This window comes from Neopelma chrysocephalum, unplaced genomic scaffold, assembly GCF_003984885.1.
Source record: "Neopelma chrysocephalum unplaced genomic scaffold, ASM398488v2 Primary Assembly neopelma1_100, whole genome shotgun sequence".
Taxonomy (NCBI): domain Eukaryota; kingdom Metazoa; phylum Chordata; class Aves; order Passeriformes; family Pipridae; genus Neopelma; species Neopelma chrysocephalum.
The window spans coordinates 3373120-3396537 of record NW_020897763.1 but is presented as its reverse complement, the minus strand read 5'-3'; the positions used below and the strand labels follow the sequence as shown (position 1 = coordinate 3396537).

General features: G+C 55.5%; 3 protein-coding genes across 4 annotated transcripts; all 3 read right to left on the bottom strand.

The window, feature by feature from the left end:
• Nucleotides 1–828: 828 nt before the first annotated feature.
• LOC113973276 (gastricsin-like) lies at nt 829–5168 on the bottom strand. Its single transcript, XM_027695178.1, has 10 exons — nt 4345–5168; nt 3967–4048; nt 3720–3870; nt 3157–3274; nt 2786–2904; nt 2054–2253; nt 1780–1902; nt 1558–1702; nt 1211–1309; nt 829–1009 (listed from the first exon to the last, which is right to left on the bottom strand). The coding sequence occupies exons 2-10, from the start codon at nt 4020–4022 to the stop codon at nt 857–859; spliced, it is 1164 nt and encodes a 387-aa protein (XP_027550979.1). The 5' UTR covers nt 4023–4048; nt 4345–5168; the 3' UTR covers nt 829–856.
• Nucleotides 5169–5315: 147 nt separating this feature from the next.
• LOC113973275 (gastricsin-like) lies at nt 5316–9611 on the bottom strand. 2 transcript variants are annotated; one of them, XM_027695175.1, is made up of 9 exons: nt 9345–9610; nt 8919–9072; nt 8401–8518; nt 7647–7765; nt 7132–7331; nt 6851–6973; nt 6514–6658; nt 5739–5837; nt 5322–5596 (listed from the first exon to the last, which is right to left on the bottom strand). In XM_027695175.1, the coding sequence occupies exons 1-9, from the start codon at nt 9398–9400 to the stop codon at nt 5444–5446; spliced, it is 1167 nt and encodes a 388-aa protein (XP_027550976.1). In that variant the 5' UTR covers nt 9401–9610; the 3' UTR covers nt 5322–5443. The 2 variants fall into 2 exon arrangements, with proteins under 2 accessions (XP_027550978.1, XP_027550976.1); XM_027695177.1 differs by lacking the exon at nt 5739–5837 and having other exon boundaries at nt 5316–5596; nt 9345–9611.
• A 4335-nt stretch (nt 9612–13946) lies between these two features.
• On the bottom strand, nt 13947–22180 carry FRS3 (fibroblast growth factor receptor substrate 3). The gene is made up of 6 exons (XM_027695169.1): nt 22053–22180; nt 21775–21863; nt 20617–20803; nt 18477–18638; nt 17835–17992; nt 13947–16866 (listed from the first exon to the last, which is right to left on the bottom strand). The coding sequence occupies exons 2-6, from the start codon at nt 21838–21840 to the stop codon at nt 15991–15993; spliced, it is 1449 nt and encodes a 482-aa protein (XP_027550970.1). The 5' UTR covers nt 21841–21863; nt 22053–22180; the 3' UTR covers nt 13947–15990.
• Nucleotides 22181–23418: the final 1238 nt, after the last annotated feature.

Below are 23418 nucleotides of genomic sequence, written 5' to 3'. Positions count from 1 at the left end.
CGCCTGCCGGGACTTGTAGTCCCCGCCCGGGGCCGCCGCGGCAGTTCGGGGTTGGTGGTGATTTCCTCCCCTGGAATGGGAGGGCTCCTTCCCTGAAAACGTTTGGTTTTATTTTTGGGTTTTTTTCTCCCCAAAAATGGAGTTTTCCACCCCGGGAGCGGGGGGAAGGCAGGGGCTGTGCCCGCGCCGTGCAGCCCTTTGCACCGGGATCGTGCAGTTCCTTGCTCGAGGATCGTGCATCCCCTGGCACGGGGATCACGCAGCCCCTCGCACCGGGGTCGTGTCGCTCCTCGCACCGGGATTGTGCAGCCCCTCGCACAAGGATCATGAGCGCCCTTGCACGACACTTTTTAATCCCTAATTTATTTGCAAATACACGTGGGCAATTCCCCCCCAAACCGAAGGAACCCGGAGCTGTTCACACGCAGCTCCTTGTTCTGCACGTCCTGCTCCAAACTGGTTCCTGAAGCCTCCAGCCACCACAGCGGCTCAGCCCTGGAGTCCTCGAGCTGAGCACATGGTGCAGCCTGAAATTCTCCCACTCATCCCGGTTTTCCCAGCCAGCCCCAGCAGGCATCCCGGTCCCATTAAAAAAAAAAACAACCCCAGTTTGTCACTGCTGCAATCCAAAGGCTCCGTGCACATCTGGAAGCCCAGGAAGTGCCTGAAAACCTCGAGCATGAGCTCAGATTTTTCTGTTCCATCAAGAAAAGCTGTGCCAGCCCCTGCTCAGCTGCAGCCAGAGGAGACACGAGGGATTTGCAGCCCTTTATTCACTACTTATCACCCCGCACAGATCCAAAGGAGGAGAAGGTGTTCCAGGGACAAATTCTGCCACGGGTGATGCTCAGCATCCCTAAGTTGCCAGGGCAAAGCCAACCCTGTTGTTGGCCATGTCGAAGATGGAGTAATACTGCCTGAGGAAGAGGTTGCCGAGGATCCAGAGGGGCTGGCCAGTGGCAGAGGGCACATAAGTGCTCTCGACCCCCACGGTGCAGATGCCATTGTTCTGTTGGGGGAAAAAGAGCAAATTTCAGCTCCAGTGAGGAGCTGCTCGTGCCTTCACGGCTGCTCTGGCTGGGAACAGGATCCCTGACAGGCAGCAAAAGCACAGTGGAATCGGGTGCTGGAGAAGAAACTCAGGTTTTCTCCCAAGCAGGACTGCCCTGTGATGGCAAAGACCTGTTGGGAAGGGTCAAATCCCACCTACCTCTAGGACATAGACAGTGGGAGGCAGCGACAACCAGGCCCCACTGATGGCAAAGTAGAGGGTGGGCATGTCTGGGACACTGCTGCAGTCAACGAGGAACTGCAAGAGAGGCAAAGAGGGGCAGAGGGGTCAGGACCCCTGGGCTGGCACTGGCCTTATGCCGGTGGCCACATTCCCTAAGGGCCAGCACAGCTCTGATGATGCCAGGGTTGTGTTGACCCACACTTGTCACGTTTGGAAGAATTATTCCTGTTTCACAGCACTGCAGGGCTGTTCCAGGTGAGATGTTTTGCTCCCAGGTGTGTCCTTGTCCCTTGGCATCACCCGGTGCCTCCTGCCCAACCTACCCCATAGTCGCTCTCCTCTGCGCCCAGCGCCTGCAGCAGGGCTGCCATGAACTGCCCTGGGATGGTCAGCAGGAACGTCCCAGTGTCCACAATGCCATGACAGCCTTGGCTGCACCAGCTGGTGACCGAATACCCAATGGAGAACCTGGAGAACCAGCAGGAAAGGCGTCAGAAAAGCTCCCCCACTCCAAGACCCGCCCTGAGCTGTGGGGCAGCACTTACTCCTCGATGCTGATCTTCCAGTACAATTCCTGGACCACAGGAGTCCATAAAACTTCCCCGGAGTACAGCTGGGGGTCAACCCCCCCCAGGATGACTTCCCCACCGTAACTGTATGTTGGGTTGCTGGAAAGACACAAAATGAGACCCAAAATCAGGCAGGATGATCCATGGGAAGCGCCGGAGCACAGAGGTGAGTGGGGAGAAGGTGAGGATGCAGGAAAGGACGGACCCACGCTGTGCCCGTGGAAGAGGGACCCACTGCCAGAGGTCTCACCGGGAGAAGTAGAAGCTGAAGATGGGTTCACTGAGCTGGTTCTGCTGCAGCATGTTCTGCATCAGTGTGTTGAAACCACTGATGGCAACGCCTGGGTAAGCCATGCCCAAAATCCCATCAAAATCCAGGTAGTAAAAGGGTCTGCTGGGCTCATACAGGCTCAGGCCAAACTCCTGGTTCCTGATGACGATGTTCTGGATCTAGAGGGAGAGGGAAGTTTGGTCACAAAGGCAAATCTGCACTGGGAGATGCTGAGCTCATCCCCATCACCAGTGGGGTCAGGAGCAGCCTGATTCACAGTCTTTGTCCCATCACTCATTATTTCATAAAATACTCACAAAATGGTTTTGCCTCTTAAATTAATTAAAAACCAGGGCCTCTTAAATTAATTTAAAATCACATTTTCACTATGTGAAAGCCTCACACAGAACATCTCTTATGTCCTGTAAGGACAAAGCTCAGATGTATATAAAGCAAATTCTTGTGGCCAGAGGTATCCCTTATCCCAAACCAGGGGTGGAAAGCCCAGAGGGCTTGGAATGAGTTTGTTTGCAGATCCCAGTGTTGGAGTAAATTCATGCTGAGACACCTTAAACTAATCAGGCACTAATCCCCAGAATGAGAAGGTACTTTCAGCTACTCCCCGAGTTTTTAAGCAAATTGGACTGACTGTAACCACAGGCACCCCTTACCCCGATGCAGCCACACAGCAGCAGGTCAGGAGTCACTTACTGTCACCGTGTCATACCCCAGCACCACCAACAGGTCCCCGAACCCGTATCTCAGGGTGTAGGTCACGTCCATGCCCAGGAAGGTGGATGACAGGCTGTGGTTGAACCTGTTGTGATCCTCTGCACAGAGAGAAGGTCACAGCCCCCCAGGTCACATCCTGCCCTCATCTCAGCACCCCTGTCCCCACAGGAGCCCCAGCATGAGGCTTTGCAGGGAAGGGACCACCCAAACCCAGCCCCGTGGTGTCACCGAGCGGAGCAGACACCAAACCCCCCCCGGCTCTCACTGGTGTCCCTGTCACAGCTCCAGGGAGCACTGATGGGGGGGGTCCCAGCCCCCTTGGCACGGCTGTGTCCCCCAGGGGTGCTCACCACAGGCTGGACTCTGGCAGTAGGTGGAGGGAACCCACAGGTTGGAAGAGCCGGTGTCGAAGATCACCAGGAAATGCTGGGGAGGGGTCCCGATGCCAACCTCCCCAAAGTAGAAGGTCTGTGAGCAAGAGTGGGAGTGGATTTCTGTTTCTGCCTGTTTTTTTCTAACGATTTTTCAGCCCTGTGCCCCCTGCTAGAAACCCAAACCGCTGTGGGGCCATAGGAAAGGTTTGTGGTCCTTGTGGGACACAGAGGAGCAAGGCCAGGAGCAGCGGCTCTGCCCTAGAACCATCAACTCTGCTTTTCCTGAGAAGGCATTTCCCTGTTCCAGTTCAGGAACTGGTGCCTCCTGCCCTCCTCTCCCAGCATCACCCAGCCCTTGGAGCCAGGCTAAACCCCAGCAAAACCCCTGCCCACACCCAGCACAGCCCCTGGACTGGGGAGTGGGGAGGGAGCCAAGCCCCCACTGCAGAGCTTCCCCCAGCCAGCCAGGAAAGCAGGAGGGCATCCCAGAAAACACCCGAGGGTGGCTCAGAGGAGGCAGGAAAAGCTTCAGCACTTACATCCAGGTAGTTCATGAGAGGTTCATAAGCCACAGCACCACCAAGCTGGTATTTCCTCCCCGGGTCCCCTCTGAGGTTGTTCAGGAAACCCTCGGGCAGCCCCTTCTCTCTCATCAGCTCCCGGATGGACCTGCCCCTCCTCAGGGGGATCCTGTGGGATGCAGGAGGCAGCCAGATGCCGAGTGGCCCCATCCCTTTGTGCCCCCCACCCCGTGCTGAGACCTTCACACCCCTCCCCAGGACCCACCTGAGCGTCCCCTCCCCGAGCGGGAGGCAGAGCAGGGCCAGCGCCAGCCCCCACATGGTCCCTGGTGGCTCCGTGGCAGCTCCTGTGCCAGGCAGGGTGTATTTAGCCAGAGCCGTGCCCAGCTCCTGCTCCAGACACCCCTTTGCCCTATCGCTGCTCCCACCCTCCACCAACGCCCGCGGGCTGTTAATCACGGCAGCCGCCCTGATTGCCCTCCCTGCCAGGCTGCTGGGGCACCCAGAGCTTGGCCAGGGCCCCCGAGACCAAATAAGTGGCATCTGATAAAAAGCAAAATCCTGTGGTTATTAACAAGTTGAAGTCTTTTCTCTCGCCCTCAGCACCAGCTCGGTCTTTCCAGAAGACAAAGGCAAAACACACCCTTTAGAGCGGATGGAAATTCCTGCTGCTGGCGTTCCGGGGATGGGCAGGAGCAGCCCTGCTGTCCCCTGCTGCAGGTGCCTGCAGAGCCCCCAGTCCCTGCTGACAGGGGCCCCCATTCCCATCCAAGTCATGGAATGATGTTTGGAGCCTGCAGCAGCTCAGGAAACCCCTCAGCATCCCTTCCTCCTCCATCGCATCTTGGTGGATCTGCCTCGGCTTGGACAGATCCTGCAGGGAGCAAAGGGAAGAGCAAAGATCAGCAGGGATGTGGTCAGGGATGTGGTCAGCCCTCGCCTGTCCCCTCCTGCCACTGCCCCATTTCCACCAGAAACCTCCCAATCCATGGGGAGGAGGGAAGCCCTTCCCTGCTGCCCGCACCCACTTAATCTCCTCTCCCTGCACTCAGCCTGTGTCAATATTTTGACACAAAGCACAGAGCAGTTTGTGTCCTTCCCCCGGTGAAATGACAGAGCTGTGAATACATCTGATAACGAGAAAGAGCTTCTAAGAAACGAGCCTGGATCCCAGGAAGGAGCAGGGTTACCCAACCTCCCCTGCCCGAGGGTGTTTCCCGTCCCCTTCGGCCACACCAGAGTTCTGGTGCAGTTTTACCCGACTGAACAGCCCTGCTTCAGGGGTTAGGGGTCATTTGGGTGTCATGACTCACCTCACATTCCAACTTGGACTTAAACCACAGGACTTTGGTAAACCTTTTCCAGCTGCAAGGAAGGTCAGGGGCTTCCCACATGAGTTTTCCCGGTGCCCAGGATGAGGGTTGGAGGTGGGGACTGACCAGCCCTGTGGCTTTATCCTCAGCCCTGGAGTTTGTCACGGCACTTACCTTGCTGGAGAAAGGGAGTCTGAGACCTGCAACCCATCAGTCTGTGCTCGGCCATCGCTCAACAAACCCGGGAGGTCAGGGGTGATTTGGGATGTTGTGGTTTATTTGTTACAGGAGACACTGTGAGGACGCCCTCACACAGGAATCCCGAGGGATGGGGAGTCGTGTGGGCAAGTAAAGGAACATTAGAGGTCCCTGGGAATGCCGTGGCACTCCTGGGCCAGGAGAGGGGCCGGGTGGTGCTGCCCCACCGCCCTACGCCGAGCGGGCGAAGCCGACGCGGTTGTACGCCGTGTCAAAGATGGTGTAATATTCCCTGAGGAAGACGTCGCCCAGGATCCAGAGCGGCTGCGTGTCCTGGGAGGGCAGGTAGGTGACCTCGATCCCAAGGGTGCAGTAGCCGGTGGTCTGTAAGAGGGGAACAACAGGGGGTCAAACAAGCACCGGGACCCTCCAGCTGGGCTGCGGGGAGGGAGAACATCAGGGGAGCTCCGGGTTCTCCCCTGGCCCTCAGGGACTCAGCAGGAGAAGCCCCTCAGCTGATACCCACGTTCAGGACGTAGGAGGAGGGGTAGAGTGGGAGCTGAGCACCACTGATGGTGAAGGTCATGGGGGGCATGTTCTCGATCTCTTCGCAGTCCACTGCGTACTGTGGAGAGAGGGAGAAGAGGAGATGATGGGTGGGACAGCACCCACAGTGAAAGGAGAGATACCTTCATATGCCAGCGAACATAAACTTCATTTCCTGGCAGTGGCACATCATGGAATCACAGAGTAGTTTGGGTTGGAAGGGATGTTAAAGTTTATCCAGTTCCACCCCCTGCCATGGGCAGGGACACCTTCCACTAGCCCAGGTTGCTCCAAGCCCCGTCCAACCTGGCCTTGGACACTTCCAGGGATGGGGCAGCCACAGCTTCTCTGAGCAACCTGTGCCAGGCCCCCACCACCCTCACAGGGAAGAATTTCTTCCCCATATCTCACCTAAACCTTCCCTCCTTCAGTTTGAACCAATTTCCCCTTGTCCTGTCACTACAGTTCCTGATGCAGAGTCCCTTTCTTGCTTCCTTGTAGCCCTTTCAGATGCTGAAGGGAAGAGGCTGAGATGTCTCCACACAACTTTCCCTTCTCCAGGCTGAACAGCCCCAACTTTCCCAGCCTGAAGAGACTCCAGGGAAGGATGTGACTTCATCCCCCCTGACACACCTGCAGCACCATGTTCTGTAGGTGCCACATAGGTTTTGTGGGACCTGGTTGAGCCCACAGCTCTGACTCCCATGCAAGGCTCCCACTGCTCCCCACACACACCCCAGAATCCCTGCACTCACTCCATAGCTGGTCTCCTGGGCACCCAGGGCCTCGAGGATGCTCTCGATGTACTCCTGGGGCACAGTCAGGAGGAAGGTCCCCGTGTCCACGATGGCCTGGCAGCCCTGGCTGCAGCAGCCTGTCACTGACTGCCCAATAGAAAACCTGGGAGGAGAACGGGGGGAAAGACATCGCTTGAGGCACCCACTGGTACCTAAACATGCCTTGGCTGGATCTGTCACTCTGGGGTGCTCTGAAACACATCCAGCCTGGAGCCTGTGCCTGCAGCAGGCACCTGGGGGACAGCTGTGCCCCCCCTCCTTCCATGAGCTGCCCAGAGGCACAAACAGCACTCACTCCTCCAGTGTGACCTGCCAGTAGAGCTCCTGGGTCACCGGTGCCCACGTGATGGCCCCGGTGAAGAGCCGAGGGTCGATTCCCCCGAGAACCAGCTCTCCCCCGTACTGGTAGGTGGGTTGGCTGCAAAATCAGAGACACAGCAGCAGAGATCAGGATGTACAGAGATTGGGCTAGAAAGGGATAAACCCACAAGGAACACTCCTGGGGACAGGCAGGGGACACAGTGCAGGGGACACAGTGCAGGGGACATAGTGCTGAGCGTCCCGGTGAGTTTTTACCGCGAGAAGTAGAAGCTGAAGATGGGCTCGGCGAGCTGGTCCTGCTGCAGCATCCCCTGCACGGCTGTGGGCATCCCTCCCACTGCCAGGGAGGGGAAGGCCATTCCCAGGATCCCGTCAAAATCAGCAAAGTAGAAAGGCTGGGTCGGCTCTTCCTGGCTGAGCCCGAACTCCTGGTTTGTGACGGTGATGTTCTGGATCTGGAGGGGAAGGGGAGGCCAGGTCAGCAAGGCAAACCTGAGCAGCCTTGGGAGGGGGTGGATGATGCTCCGGAAGCCCAAGAGCACTGCAGGGTCACAGCTGGTGAGAACAGCACCAGGCAGCAGGGAGAATCAGCAGGAATTGGGTTAAAACACAGACAAACCCCAGCTGGGTGACTGAGGGTGGCAATAACCACTTTGCACCCACGCTTTGCCCAAGTCTTGGCTACATAAAATCTGCTCTTGGGCTGTCCCGGGGCTCCTTCCATCGGGACACTCAGCTGGGGCAGGACAGGGCCGGGGTCCTGAGCTCACCCTGAGTGTGTCACAGCCCAGCACGACGGTGACGGAGCCGCTGCCGTAGGTCACGGTGTGGGACCGGCCATCGGGGGCGAAGGTGTCGGACTCGCTGGGCTTGAACTTGGCGTGATTGACTGGGAGAGAGAGGAGGGGAAATCCTGGGCGTGTGCTCGCCTGGCTGCAGGGGGATTTCACTGTCAGTCGCTCCGCTGGGATAACGCCCAGGGAAGGAGCTTCCCCGGCAGGGAGCAAGTCCTGAAGGGCAGAACAGGCTGTTCCTGTGCCTTGTGGGACTCTCTCAGGCAGGGTTTGCATCCCAGTTTTGCCTGGATCCCTCTCCAGGGATCGCAACCACAGCAGCCACCCAGCAAAGCCATCAGCAGTGAAATCCCCGGCGCTCTCCCACTGGCAGAGTGTTACACGGGATGAGCTCTGCTGGGAGCAGGACATCAGCTCCACTAGTCCTGGCTTTGCTCTTCCCTCTGCCCGGCTACGGAAGGTCAGGCACTACCACTGAGATTTCTGGGATGGCCGTAGGGATTTGTCCACCTTCCTTAGCCGGGCAGAGGGCTCTGTGCTTCCCAGGGAAGCCACCAACCAGCACCGGGGAGCAGCTATCCCAGCTCAGAATCCTGGGATCATTTCTGGTCTGGCACTGGGTTGTCCCTGGCACGACTGGGCTGTGCAGTGCACCAGGGTAGTAGCTACTACTGACTGCTACTACAGGCAGCAGTAGCAGCTCAACTCCCAGCACACCAGGGGTACTCACAGCAGGCTGGACTCTTGCAGTCGATGGAGGGCACCCAAAAGTTGGAGGAGCCGGTGTCAAAGAGCACCAAGAACTTTTGGGGGGGGGTCCCGATGTGGATCTCCCCGAAGTAGGAGGACTGCAGAGAAGAGAGGGGGCACCTGCATTGGCCACGGGGTCAGGAACAGAGCAGGCTCTCACCTGGCATCCCACTGCCTTGCAGGGAGGTGGGGAATGCCAGGCTCACTCTTGCCCATAACCAACCAGGCAGGAGCAGACTGAGCTCCCATCCTGCTTTTTCTCCCCAAAAATGAAATATAAAATAATTGCTGTGTTTTTTGTTACATACAGAAAGGGGTTTGTGGCTGGGGAAAAACTTCCCTGAAGTCTAAACCAGAAGCTTAGAAGAGTGGGAGAAAAGCAGTTTCTCACTCCTGGAGGCTCTGGGGTGACCAGATCGCTCCAGCAGCTGGGAAGGAGGAGGGAAAGGGGAAGGTGGTGTGCAGAGAGGCAGCCAGAGGGGAGCCTGGGGTACTCACATCCAGGTGATTGGTTATCGGCTGGTTCACAACGTAGCCCTTTTTGGAGCTGTATTTCTTAACTGGATCATACTTAATTTTCTTCAGGTAGTCATCCAGCACTCCAGCTGCCCTCATCTTCTCCCGTATGGACTCGCCTTTCTTCAGATTGATTCTGCACAGAGGGAGGAAGAAACCCAACAAAACACGGCAGGAAATCAGGAGAAGATTTGGCCATTTTCAAATGCTCAGTTCTCTGGACTCAGTCGAACCCTGCCACAACAGGAGCCCTCCAGGTGCCCGGGGATGCCCTCCAGGGAGGGATGAAGCCTGGGCTGGGACCGCAGCGTGGTGATGCCGGAGGCTGGAGCCGCTCCTGGCCAGGTGCCCTCCAGGTCAGGGCTGCGGCTGGACTCTGTTCTCTACCCTCTCCTGCAGGACACCCACCTCACCACCCCCTCTGCGAGCTGGAGACACGCCAGGGCCAGGAGGAGCCGCTTCATGGTGCCGAGCTGTCCACACACACCCCAGGGCCGGGCCGGGCCGGGCGGGCTCTGGGCTTTTATAGTGGGAGGCAGCGCCCGCCCTTATCTGCTGACCTCCATTTTCCATTACCATCGTGCCCCCCCCGGCCTCAAGGGCTTCTTTGTGCTTCGGGGCCACGAGGCTCGCGGGGAGCCTGTGCCCTCAGCGGGGCAGAGCTGGGCCGAGCTGGGGAGATCAAAGCGCTGCCATCCGATAAGGGGTCAGAGCTTATCGGGGCCGGGGGACCCGACGTCACCGCCGGGCCATATCTGCGCTCGCCAAAACCTCTTCAAACCTTTCCCCCAGCGCTCGCGGCTCTTGGCACGGGATGGAAACGCTTTGGTCTGCCCTCCTTCCGCCCGGATGCAGGGATGGATGGATGGATGGCTGCCGGCAGCCAGGCTTTCCCAGGACACGGGGGAAAGAGCTGGAGAACACCAGGATCCCTCTCTTGCTTTGTCCTGCTCTGCCTTCAGTCCTTCTCCTCTTCTGCAGCCTCCCAGCCCTTTGCTCTCTTCCAGGAGAAAAGCTCATTTCCATGTCATGTCATGTCGTTTCCATGTCATGCACCTTTCACTATCCGGACAGAAATCATGTGTTTTTCCACTTATTTTTTAATTTTGTGGAGCACCCCATTCCCTCCCCGTCCAGCATCCGAAGGCAGGTGCTGTGCCTCCCTTCGTGGGAAGGTGTAACTCACCCCCAGGGGAAGCCCTCGGGGTTTAACCCACCCACCGCCTCCTCACACCAGCCCAGAAAGTCAGAAATTCCTTGTTTGCTTTTTTTTCCTGTGGAAAAAGAGAACCACAAACACAGACTTCCCAGATCGCCAACAAACATCCAAAGAGACCAAAATGTTTTCGGTTATAACCCAAATATTTTCCAGGAAATGGACCAAAATGGGTTTGGTCACGATATAAATATTTTCTAGCAAACAAACCAAAGCATTTCTGGTTATAACCTAAATATTTTCTGGCAAATGGGCCCTTATCCTCTCAGTTATAGCCTGAATATTTTCCAGAGCTCCTCCAGCCCTGCTTGCATCCCCAATCCAAGCAGCCTGGCTCTTCCCAGTGGGGAAATCACCCTCTCCATCCTCCGGCATCGCTGTCGCTGCTCATCTCGTGTCAACGCTCCGCACGGATTTCATTCCCTCGGGAGCACCAGGGAGTGTGTGTCCTTTGCTGGGTATTGAGACTATAATAAAGCAATTACCTTGTTTGCCAGCAGGATTGATAGAAAGATCAACTTATTAAGATTGGATAAAAAGCAAATTCTGGCTGGAAGCAAAGTGTGGTTATCGAAACGTCAACAGAGCGACAGTTCCCGGCACGGCCCTCCCGGGGCTCAGCCCTGCCACGAGACACAGGAATAAGGTGCCCTCTGCAGCACACACACATCCCACCTTTTGGCACTTCCTGACCCAAAGCTGGGCAGCCCTGAGGTGTTCAGTCTAATGGGAATCACGGATTTGCAGTTTCTAACATCAGATGCAGTGTCCCCACGTGGAGCAGGACTCAGCTCATTCCCAGGCAGGACATCCCTCTGGAGCAGGGCCTGGGCATCTCCCCTCCTTTGCTTTCAGTTTCTCTTCTGTGTTGGTGCCACAGCCCAGCCCACACACTGACAGCTCCAGCCCAGGGAATCCCATCTCCCTTCGACTCCCCCACCATCCATGCGGGATGTGAAGGGTCCTGCAAGGGAGCTGGAGAGGGACTCTTCATCAGGACTGCAGTGACAGGACAAGGGGGAGTGGGTTCAAAATGAAAGAGAGTAGGGTTAGATCAGATTTTTGGGAAGAAATTCCCCCCTGGGAGGGTGGGGAGGCCCCGGCACAGGTTGCCCAGAGAAGCTGTGGCTGCCCCATCCCTGGAAGTGTCCAAGGCCAGGCTGGACGGGGCTTGGAGCAACCTGGGATTGTGGAAGGTGTCCCTGCCCATGGCAGGGGGTGGAATGGGATGAACTTTAAGGCCCCTTCCAGCCCAAACCATTCTGTGATTCCATGATTCCATGAAGAAAGCCGTGGGGGAAGCTTTGCCCACGATGGCACGTGTCTCCCTGGAGCAGCTGTGTTTATGAACCTACCCAAGCTCCTGGATCCTTTACCCAGTGCTGCAGGAGCTGGTTTCGGTGCTTTATTTCCAAAACAGAGATTGCAGCACACAGGTGAACAGTTTCCATCCACATGAGAATAAAGGTTCTTCTGTTCCTACATGAGAACAGCACCTGAACTAAATGGTTGGGCTCTAGCTCAGATATTTGACATCCCAAACCAGGTGAGGATCAGCCACTTCATGATGATGAGAACCTAAAGGGTCTCCGAGGGAGCTGGGAGGAGTTTGAGAGAACACTGAGGCATCTGGGCCTTTCAACTGGAAAATCACACTCACTTAGGAAGAAAAACAAATTAGATCCCTTCTTTAGAATTAGCCTTTTCCACTCCCTGGCCTGTAATTGCCAACTTCAAAGCTCTCAGAATTCTCACTAATGAATTCACCTTCAGTAACAGGAACCTAAACCTGTTCTGCTGCCTCTGTGTGGAATTTTTAGACGAGCCAAGGTTGGGGGAAAGACAAACTTCCCAGAAGGGCTGAGGGCAGCCCTCCCAGAGGCTGGATTTGGGCAATGGGTTCTTTAACAACCTTTCATTAATGATTTTTCACAGGCGAGACGCCACCCAGGAGGGCTGAGCAGCATCACACGGAGGGACAGTGGAAAGATTCCAGGAGAAAATGGCTGAGGGAGCAGGGAGCTGCAATACCACCCCTGGCTTGGTTTGTCTCCCGGTGAACAGCAGGGCTTAGCTAATAAAACCAACAGTGCCTCAGAAATAACAAACACATTTGAGTCTCTTTGCAGAGATATCGATCCTTTAACCCTCACCACCAGCCTCTCCTTTGCCACCCTCTCCCTGTAAGGCAGGTACACTCACAGCTATTCCAACCTCCTTCCCTGGGGGAAAAGCAGGCACTTAAAATGGGTTAAAAGAGAAAACCAAACCCTCCCATGATGAGACAATGGAGCACTGGGAGAAGCTCTATTCCTACAACAGGTTCTTGGGAAAGGGAAGGGGAAAAGATCTATTTGTGCATTCACCAGGGAAGGAATATCAGGGGAAGAAATCTGATTGATTAACTCAAAGTTCATCAAGAACCACTCAAAAAGGTTAGGGCAGCCAAATTCTCTCAGCACAGCCCGTGGCTGCTCACCAAGCCTTCCCTCAACTCCAACCCCAGAGTGGAGGAAGGAGCCCCCGAAGGGGTGAGAGAACAGGGACTCGGGTTCCCCCCTCACCTTTCGTCCCAAACCTGGATTCTCCTCTGGAACCTTCTCCCCCGCGGCCACTAGAGGAAGCTGCGACACCGCGCCGGGAGAATCCCAAATGTGTCACCTGTGCTCCCGTCCTTCCCTGCACTTTCACACCACCTGGAAAACCGAACATTAAGAAGTTCTCAAAGAGTCCTGGCGACTTAATGCAGACACAGCTCTTGGGAAGTTTTCCAGAAAAGCAAAAAACAGTGGGAGAATCGCCGGGATGCGAACACGTGCACCCCGAAAGCCATAAATGCCAACTGCTTTCCTGGCTGCCTGCACGACACTTCCATGGCTTCAACATGGAACAACCCACTGTGAACAATGAGCTGTGAGTGGCTTTTCATTCCTAAAGCTTCCCGGGGAGCTTGGGATACCTCTGGAGCAGAGCCTGCTGAGCCAGCAGAGCAGAGCCCCAGCGGGGAGGGGGAGGACACGAGGGGACCCGGAGCAGAGGATGCTCCACAGGGAAGCAGGGGATGCAGCCAACATCAGCTCCCTGTTTTCTCATCTTTGAGGTCAAGGAAATTCTTGTCCCTTCCTCAAGAGGTGCAGCAGCTCTGGTGTAACTGGGATAAAGGACTGAGAACAGCCCTCACGTATTTCTGTGTGAGCAAATCCCCCGTCACTGCTGCTTTCGGTGCCCTTTGGGAGCACTGGATTTGCCAACAAGGCCCAAGTGGGACAACCTAGACCTGGAGGACATGAAAATCAGCGGTTCAAACGATCCAAGCCAGATTTCCCAACACAAAGCTCACGGGGAAACCACTGAAACGGGATTGCAGCTGGGAGCTCGATGTTTCTGAGGAACACCAGGGAGAATTCCCTGCTCCTGGGAGCTCACAGATGGACAGACCCTCACAGCAGCCTCATCCCAGCCCTGGGGACACGTGGCCAGGCTGGTGGCCACAGGCAGCACCCAAAATCAGCCCCAGCCCTCAGCTGCTGCCACCCAAGGCACAAACAGCCACCCAACAGCACCTTCCCTGGAATTCCACCCACCTGCAAACCCTCCGTGGGGGTGGGAAAGGGCCCTCACCTCCTCCTCCATGGAAATCCTCCCTTCATTTCATCCTCACTTCCCTTTCTGGGGAAAAAGGGAATTAGTATTTTGCATTTCTCAGCTCAGGCAGTGGAAAGGCAGGTTCATACAGAGGCTCCAGGGGGAGCTGCTGGTGCTGTCCCAGAGGGTGACATTGACAGCTCAGAAACTCTTTATTTAAATACTTTATTTAAAGCTTAACGCAGTTAACTTTTATATATATATATATATATATATAAACAATTTCTTCTCTCACTTCCCTAAATGAAAGCTGGATTTTGGGGGATATGTTACTCGGGGGGTTGTTTTTTCCTTCAAATAAAGTCATTTGTTATACATATAAAAATATATTACTTGGGTTTCCTTTCAGTTATAAGTGACACGAGGGCTGGGGTGGACAAAAGAATGGAAGACAAGCACAAGGACTTCCAAAAATAAAAAGAAAACCAGTGAATTTAAGCATGTGGCACACTTGGAATTTATAGTGCAACAGCAAGCCAAGAACTCCACGTTCTGCGACACAAACATGGCATCACTCAGACTTGGATCACACGTCCTTGCTCCCAGCAGGGTCACGGCTCAACAGGACATTACAGCACCAAAACCCAAAAAGGCTGAACTTCCAAAATCTGGAAATCAAGCTCCTGGCCCTCAGAAGCAGGTTGGAACTGGATGATCGGGGTCTTTCCTCTTTCACGGACGTCAACACCAGAAAACATCGAGGACAAGGGGAACACAAGGTTTGGCAACGTCTCTGCAGGGAGAGGGACCCTCGCTGAGACTGGATCCAGGCTCCCGAGCCAGGAGGAAGGTGGATACAGACAGCAGGGAGGAGGGACCCCAGAGCATCCCAGAGCACTTCTCTCCACTGAAACAGGCACAGAGTAATCCAGGGAGGGACTGAGCTGCAGCGGGACACGCGGAGAGGGCTCGGGGGACATCCTGGAGCAGGACAGGGGCAGCTCAGCCCAGCCCCGGTACCGAGACAAAGATCCACATCAAAGGCCACAAAATTTACCCGAGAGCCGAAATTTAGCCCTTCCAAGTCCGCAGTTGCAGGAAACAAACTGCACATTCACTCACAACACTGAACAGAGATTCCTCGAGGCCCAGCCAGGCACGTGGGTGGAGGCACCGACTTTGATACTGCTCCAAGCTCGGCTGCCTGGCGGCTCCGCTCCCACTCCCACGGCTCCCATACCATTTCCCACCCACCCTGTGACAGCCAGGCCCGGTTAATGCATTTTTGATTCCCAGCTGATCTTTCCCCCAACTTTTTTTCCCCCGGTTGGTGTCTCAGCAAAGCCACCAACCTCTTCTGAGACCTGTCCCCCAGGGCGGAGCGAGCCACAGCGAGCACACGCTTCATACTGGCACCAGTTTGGCAATTAACTGGGAGGCAAAGGAGCATTTCATAAATAAATAGGTAAACAAATAAATAAATCGACAACACTTCTGAGCAGCTGCCAAAAAGAACCCTTCAAAAGCACACCAGGATATGGCACGAGTGAAGTTTTCTACACCAAACCTCAAATCTCTCTCACGGTTGTGGCCTTTCCCTCCTCTTTTAGAGCAGGAAAAGGAATTTTAGGATTTAGGAAATCAGGTTTCTGTGATCACAGTGTGTGCCTATGGCTCTCTGTCCTCCTCATTTAATTTCAGCTGCCCAATTTAAATTGAATCTGAGAAAAGGACAGAAGTATAAAAAGCTTCAAGAAAACAGGTAACAGTGAGGGTGGAAAGGCCACGGCATGAGCTCCCTCATCACCAGGGAAAACACAAGGCAAATCCTGGCTTCGGAGTGGCCTGGCTGCAGAGCTCTCCCGGAGGTGTCAAATCCACAGGGAACAGGCTGGATTTGCAGCAGAGCTCCTAAAGCAGCTCGTTTTTGGGAACAGGCCTCCCCTGTGCCACTGCCCTGACCCACACGAGTCTGTGCCCACGCAGTGCCACAGTGTTATCCCTGGCACCTCCCGCCCAAAATTTAACCTTCTGAGTCGTCAGATATCCCACAAGGCTTCAAAAATGAACGACACGGAGACGGAGAGGGGGGAAGACAGACAGACGGACAGACGAGCCTCAACAGCAGCTGCAGGAGCCCCGCGGGCGGGCAGGGAAGCAGAAGGCAATGGCGAATGGAAGTCACGGCGGGCAGGGGCACCCAGGGGCAAGGACCGGAGCCGCGACGCGGGGCTGGCACTTGTTGGGGGACCCTCAGAGGGGCAGGTCAGTGCTGTTGTGCCGCGTTTTCCGCGAGGTCCCGTCGTCCCTGGGCAGGGCCCTCTGCAAGCTGGACATGGCCGCGGTCTTCTTGAGGTCAATGACGGCGTACGAGTCGGTCCGGCGGGCGCCGGGACACGGGGCGGGCGGCGGGACGCGGGGCGGCTCCCGGTGCCCCTCGCCCGGCTCGGCCTCCTCCAGCTCCACCTGGATGTAGTTGAGCTGCCGCGGGGGCTCCGCGCGGGGCCGCGGCAGGAGCTCGAAGCCGAACACGCCGGGCAGGCGGGGGGAGCGCCGGGGCCGGGGCAGGAGGGCGCTGCCGCTGCGCCGGGAGTTCGTGGGGCGGCTCCGCAGCGGGTCCTCCTCGGAGAAGCCGCCGGGGGACGGCGCGGGGGCCGCCTCGTCCCGCCGGGAGGGCTGGAGCTCCCACACCGGGGGCAGAGCCGGCAGGTTCTCGTAGTGCAGCAGCGCCGAGCGGCGCCGGGAGCAGCCGCCGTCCTGCCGGGGCATCCTGGGCATCCCCGCCCGGCACCGCGAGGAGCCGCCGCCGGGCACCGCCGGCCCGTTGAGGTTCTCGTAGACGCACTGGGGCGAGGGGCAGCCCCCCTCGCACTCGTTGTTGTTGTTGTTGGGGGGGCAGAGCGGCGCCCCGCACTCCCGGGGGTGCCGGCACGCCCGGCGGGAGCCGGAGGAAGGGCCCAGCACGAATTTAACCTCCCCTGGCTGCAGGAAGACCTGGGGGTTGCGGTCTTCGAGGGAGCGGCTGTGGTTCCTAGGGGGGAAAGGAGGGTGGGCTTCAGGCAAGGAGTGCATACAGTGCCGGCCCCTCGGCTCCTGCTCCCCACTGGCCGTGTTCACGTAGGTGTGGGACTGCAAGGAGAGAAGCAGAGGGACAGTGAAAGGAGAAGAGAGCAGAGGCAAGAGCAAAAGCAGCCGAGAGCAGCTGAGAAACCACCAGGAGGGGAAAATTTATCAGTGGCTGATGAAGCAGGAGGAGAATGGAAGAATTTCATAAGTCGAGAAGGTTTTGGGAAACAAAACACAAAAGGCATTTTAGGATTTGTGGGCTGGAGGAGAGACAAAAAGGAGTCCAGCTGCAGACACATAATGTATGTGTCCACATGGCTGGACATCAGGAGGAATTTCTTCCTGGAAAGGGGGGTCAGGAATTGGAAGGGGCTGCCCAGGGAGGTGGGGGAGTCCCCATCCCTGGAAGTGTCCAAGGAGTGACTGGACACGGCCCTCAGTGCTCTGGGCTGGGGGGACAAGGTGGGAATTGGGCACAGGTTGGACTTGATGGTCTGGGAGGTCTTTTCCAACCCCAGTGATTCTGGGATTCTGTCTGTGTCACGCTCAATGCACGTGGCACAGAGCAGAAAGCAAAGCCACTTGCAAAATATTTCCTCAAGTGGCTCCCACGGGGATCCTGCAGCCCTCACACCTACCCAGGCCTCCTGGGGGATGGTTTAGACAAGCTGAATTTCGCAGGGGAAAATCCTAAATTCTAGAACTTGAAACAAAAGATCTGAACATCAAAAATGAAAATAAAAAGGGTCTGAATTTGGGGTGCATTTGCACAGCAGTTTAGGGGCTGTGCGACAGCTGACACATAATTGCCACCCAAATACCAGTGGATTTAGGACAACTCAGTTGGCTTTGCCAGGCTGATGTTCTGGTGAGGTGTCAGAGAGCAGGAGCCTCCAAGAGCAAAACGAAGTAAAGAGAAAAACGGAATGACAAGGTGTGAGGATCCCCTGAGCTTTGAGTGGGAGAAACCCAGAAGTGCAGAGCAAAACCAGCTGCTTGCACCCAGCAGAGTTTAGGACAGGCAGGTTTACCTGCTCCTCAGGCCCAAGGAGGGGATGAGTGGAGTCTTCCCCCACGGAGGAATATCTCAGGCTGCTCACTGAGGGGTGCCGGGCTGAGGAGTAGGACAGGCTTTCTCCAGGGAAGCTGTGAAATCCATTGGGAAATCCTGGGACAGTGTACCCCAGACCTAGGAGAGGATCAAGGCAGAGGAGCATTAGATTGGTACAAAATAAAGAGTTATTTCACTTTGCTGCACCCTGGAAGGCAGAACCAGCCTGCCTGGGGGAGATCCCAACAGCAAAGAACCCAGCACAAACACGAGGGCCAGGGCCTCGTTTAAACCTCGTTTAAAACCTCATGGAGACAGGAATTGAGTCAATCTGAGTTATTCCAGAGGTGGTTTCATGGAGAAACCACCTGAACTACTTAGGAAAGGCCACTTGGCAGCGGCCCAGTGGAATCCAACCGAGGGGTGACAACTCAGGTGACTGTTTGAAGGGGCTTTTTGTTGCTGTTTCCTCGGAAACAAAATTCCACACGTGGCCAAAAAGACATGGGACAGCACGTGGGAGAGACCCCTGGGCTGCACAGGGCAGTTGGATGGGAGCACTGCAGGCATCACCCCATCTCTGTGTGCCCCCCACTCCTCCCCAGACACTGAGGGGTCTTACTGTTGGGGGCCTGGGGGGTCCGGGACAGCTCCCGCTCCGTGGGGTGACTGTTCCTGGTGATGACAACAGGCTCCTCCACCACGTTGATGCTGTTACACTGCATCAGGTCCTGCAGCAGATTGAAGATCTCCTCTGCTCGGGAGCACTTGAAGGCAAAAATCCCTGCACAGTGACAAGAGAGGAGGCTCAGAGGAGCAGGGAAGTGATCCTGCTTTTACAGGAGTACAGGGAATTCCTGGCTCTAAACGAACAGGGAATTCTGGTTGCTTTTGCTGTGTTTAACACAATCAACCCACAGCCGCAGGAAAACAACCAACAACTGGTGGATTATTCGTGAAATAATCACCAGAAATCATGGAATCCCAGAATGGTTTGGGTTGGAGGGACCTTAAAGCTCATCCATTCCACCCCCTCCATGGGTGGGGACACCTTCCACTAGAGCAGGTTGCTCAGAGCTCCATCCAGCCTGGCCTTGGACACCTCAGCGTTGTGTTATGTGACAACAGCCAAGCCCACGGGTGTGCAAGGACAGGTGAACTGGTCCCCTTTCACCTCTGATCTGGGTCAACTCCCCCAGCCCCCAGTGCAGTCCTCAGTGCCAGGGAAAGGCTGGGCAGTGCCTCCTCCAAGCTGGGCTGGGCCCTGTGGGGTGCGCATGTGAGGGAGGGACAAGGACATCACACTTTTAAAAATCCCTGGAACTAAAGAGTGTCTCCCCAAAGGAGCAGCCCAGACCAGTAACCAATCCCAGGCTGGCACACACACACACACACCAAAGCCATAGCAACAGGAATGGCATGGCAACAAGGGCTGCTCCCAAAGAACCAGGTTTGCAAGGTTCTGGCCAAAAAAAACAGCTGGATCTGCCTTGAGTCAGGTAGGAAGCAGCATCAGGAAAGAGTGCTCCAGATAAAATCAATAAGCAGAGTAAAATCCTACAAGGAAGGGAGAAAACTCATCAAAATACATCATCCCTCTCATTTCTGCTTTGAGACTGATGAAGGTTGGCTCCAAATTTTGTAGCATGTGAAGAGCTTTGCTACTTCACCTCTGCCTGGACCTGAGCAGAGCAAGCCACACATGGGGCAGAATTTTAATCACTGGATTCAATTGTAATCACTGATCCTCACCCTGCAACAGGCAAAACAGAATCCAGTCTCCCACCACTGATAAGCACATGGCTCCAGGAGAGGGAACCCCCACTTAAGTAAATATTAAAAAGGAGCATATGCCACTGCAGATTTGCACAGACCCTGAACACTCATGTGAGTCCTTCTGGATACGAAGGAGTTTACAAACACATTGTTAGATTGAGGAAACAACTTTTTTTTCCCGGGGATGCAGATGCCAAGAAAACGTTCAGCTCTTTAAAAGCAAGAGAGACAGACTGGTAAAGGAACTAACAGGCACCATTGTAAAACTGGAGACTATTCCCAGTGCTGCTGATGACTTGGCATGTACTCCTGGGTGACTCACTTCCCTCCTCCATGCACAGCATCCCCGTGCATAACATCAGTGAAACGTAGAACTCCTTTCCCTCTCTGTTCCAAAGTGCTGCCAGACCCCAAATGCAAAGCTCTGGGCAGAACCAGCACTGACCAAGGCAGGGGGAAAGCACCAAGGAAAACAAAATGTGCCCAAACCACTGTTGCCACCAACACAAACGATCCTAAGAGGAACCTGGAAAAAGGTGTGGGAGATGCCCTTTTGCTTTATCCTGAGTTAAAAGAGGCTTAACAGCTTCAGTCTTGCAAAAAGTGCTTTCTAGATCCTCAGGAAGGTCCTGCTACCAGCTGGGCATCCTTTGGCACCGAAGCACAGCGCTGGCAGTGTAACAACCTCTGTGGCATTAAATACACCCCAGAAATGCTTCACCAACCCCCTCACGGGCACCAATGCACCAAGCAAAACGAGACCACCAGATTCACACCCAGGCCCTGAGCCCCAACGCTGTCTCGTGGGTGTTTGAACCAGGAGCATCCCCTGGATGTGCACACACACACACACACACACTGTGGTACCCTGGGCAAGGGGCTGCAGGGGAACCTGCTGACTGACCAGGGCCAGGAGTTTGGGAAGAAGTTTGGGAACAGAAGGCTGAGCGTCGCTGCCTCCAGGAGGCACTGCCACACTCACTCACCCTGCCCCGTGTGGCAGCGCCGGCCGCTCTCGAAGGAGAAGAGGTTGGAGTCGTAGCCGTAGCGGCGCAGGCACAGGAAGGGCCACCTGACGGCGTCGCGCTTGTGCGTGTGCAGGATGAGCTCCCGCTGCGTCAGCTCCATGATCCCAGAGCCCAGCTCGTGCCCCTCATCGTCCACGTTCGTCACCTGCGGAGCCCACGGCAGGAAACTCTGCAATCCCAGAGCCACTGAGGCCGGGAAACACCTCCGGGATCGTCGAGTCCAACCTGTGCCCCGTCCCCACCTTGTCCCCCAGCCCAGAGCACTGAGGGCCACGTCCAGGCCTTCCCTGGACACCTCCAAACCTCCCTGGGCAGCCCCTGCCAATGCCTGACCACCCTTTCCATGGAGAAATTCCTCCTGATGTCCAACCTGACCCTCCCCTGGCACAGCCTGAGGCCGTTCCCTCTCCTGTCCCTTGTTCCCTGGGGCAGAGCCCGACCCCTCCCCGGCTCCCCCCTCCTGTCAGGGGGTTGCAGAGCCAGAAGGTCCCCCCTGAGCCTCCTTTGCTCCAGGCTGAGCCCCCCCAGCTCCCTCAGCTGCTCCTGCTGCTCCAGCCCCTTCCCCAGCTCCGTTCCCTTCCCTGGACATGCTCCAACCCCTCAGTGTCATCCTGGACACAGCACTGCAGGTGCCCCTCACCAGTGCAACTGGTATCCAAAGCAGCCCACCCACAAAGCACTGTAATTCCATGGATTCCCCCCCTTTACTGATGCCTTTTTCCCAGCTGAGAGCAGGGATTCATGGCTGGCAGCAGGCGCCGAGCTGTCAGCCCTGGAGACTGCGAGCTTGGCAGCTCAGCTGATGTGTCTGAGCCCAGGCTCTGGAACACGGCCCTCAGCAATAAAAGGTTTCTCTCCAGTTCCCCATTTCCTTGCATTTTCCAAGCAGAGGCAATTTCCACAGCAAATACAAACACATTTGCGGCAGAAGTTCCTTGAGGAAAGGAAAACAAACCCAAACCAAAACTAACACATTTTCAGATCCTCCCAAGTGACACTTGTGTGCGGGAGCAGAGCTTTTCCCTCCTCTCGTGCCCGAGTCCAGCCCACGCTGGGCTTTGCCAGCAGCTGGAGCTGTCACAGACTCTCTGACGGGGTTGAAGGTGCAACACTTACCTTAAATTTGGTGGGGTGGTTGTCTGGGATGCTGTCTGTGCACAGACAACTGCAGCAGCTCCCCATGACGCCAGCCAAAGGGGCAATCCCTGGGGAGAGGGCACAAACCACAGCACAGTCAGACTCTCAGTCCAACCCTCCCACCCGCTCCAAACACGCAGCATTTACAGCTGTGTCCTCCTCCATCCCACTGGGTTTGGAGCTGAAACTCTTCAATCTGTTCCTTGATTAATGAGCACTGTAAATATAACACTAATTAAAACCTACGGCTTTCTTACCATCAGGCAACTGTTGGATTTTTTTCAGAGGAGTGAGAAGGAATTCCCACTGCTGTCCCTCTATCTCCCTCGGGACTTCATGGTCACCAGGTTTCACCTAAAACACGAGGGAAACGGTCCCATCTTCCACCTGACAAGGAGAAGACAATTAAATAAATGATAAAACCGGGGAAGACTAAAAAGCAGGGGATGGGGTGGGGGTGTGACTAAAGTCCCCTTCAAATATCACAAGGAAGGGAGATGTTTGGGGGTTTTTTTAATTAACTACCTGCATTTATGTCAATAGAGAAAATTCTGCACAAAAATACATAATGAACAGCTAAAAAAACCAATTAAATAAGAGATATTTTACTCCTTGGCTTTGGGATCCTGCAGGAGTGGGGCAAATAAAACACAACAGTAAAACTGAGGGTGGTGAGGACACAGAGAATCACAGGCAGCTGCTGCTGAGGAATGTGAAGGTGCCTTCACTGGAGGGAAGGTCCTTCAGGGTCAGAGAACCAGCAGCTGTTCTACTTTGGAGCATGAAAAGTAACAAACGCCAGAAAACACTAAAACTCTGATATGTGACACAGTCAGTGCAGGTATCAAACAGGAGTTGTGTGCATTAGCAGTGAGAAATACTCCTGGCTTTCTCACTAGTAGTGAGAAATATGAAATACTGCTATCTCTGATGGAAACTTAAAGGATTCCAGATCCACCCCAGGGCAGGGACTCCGGAAACTTGAAGGACTCCACGGGATGATGCCACGTTTGCCCTGGTGAGAGCAGCTCACGGTCCCTCCATCTGAGCCCCCAGGATCACCAGCCTGGCACCAGAGCAGTAAATGAAAGGCACAGGCCATTGGGAACCTCTCCCTCTGCCATGCCAGAATCTGCCCCCTCTTTCTTCTTTATCCTCTCTCCCTCTGGTGTTTCCCCCACCTGCAGCTGTGAGGGGTCAGGCTGAAGTGCTGTGGCTTATCCTGAGCAGTTTTTATGGTGGGAACTGAACAAATGAGGAAAAAACCCCATTGTGAGCTCCCTGAACACTCCCTTGGCGCTTCCCACTGCTCCTCAGTGGTGAATATTTCAGGAGCATCCCTTTCACACAGAGACTGAGGCTCCCAAGTCTCAGCACTTCCAACACACCTTTCCAACACCTGTTTGCCAGTTCAGAGCCTCAGCCAGTCAAAGCAAACACTCCAACAGCCCAACATGCCTCCCTGCAGCAGGAGCGTGTCCCTCCTAAAACCAGCGGCCCCATCCAGCCCTCCAGCCTCCCACCTTCCAGGATCCAAACCTAAATCCTCCTCAGACCTCCACAGCCCTGCCTGGCCTCCTCTCCTGTCCCGAATTCCCAGCCAGGTTGTTCCTCTCCTCCCAA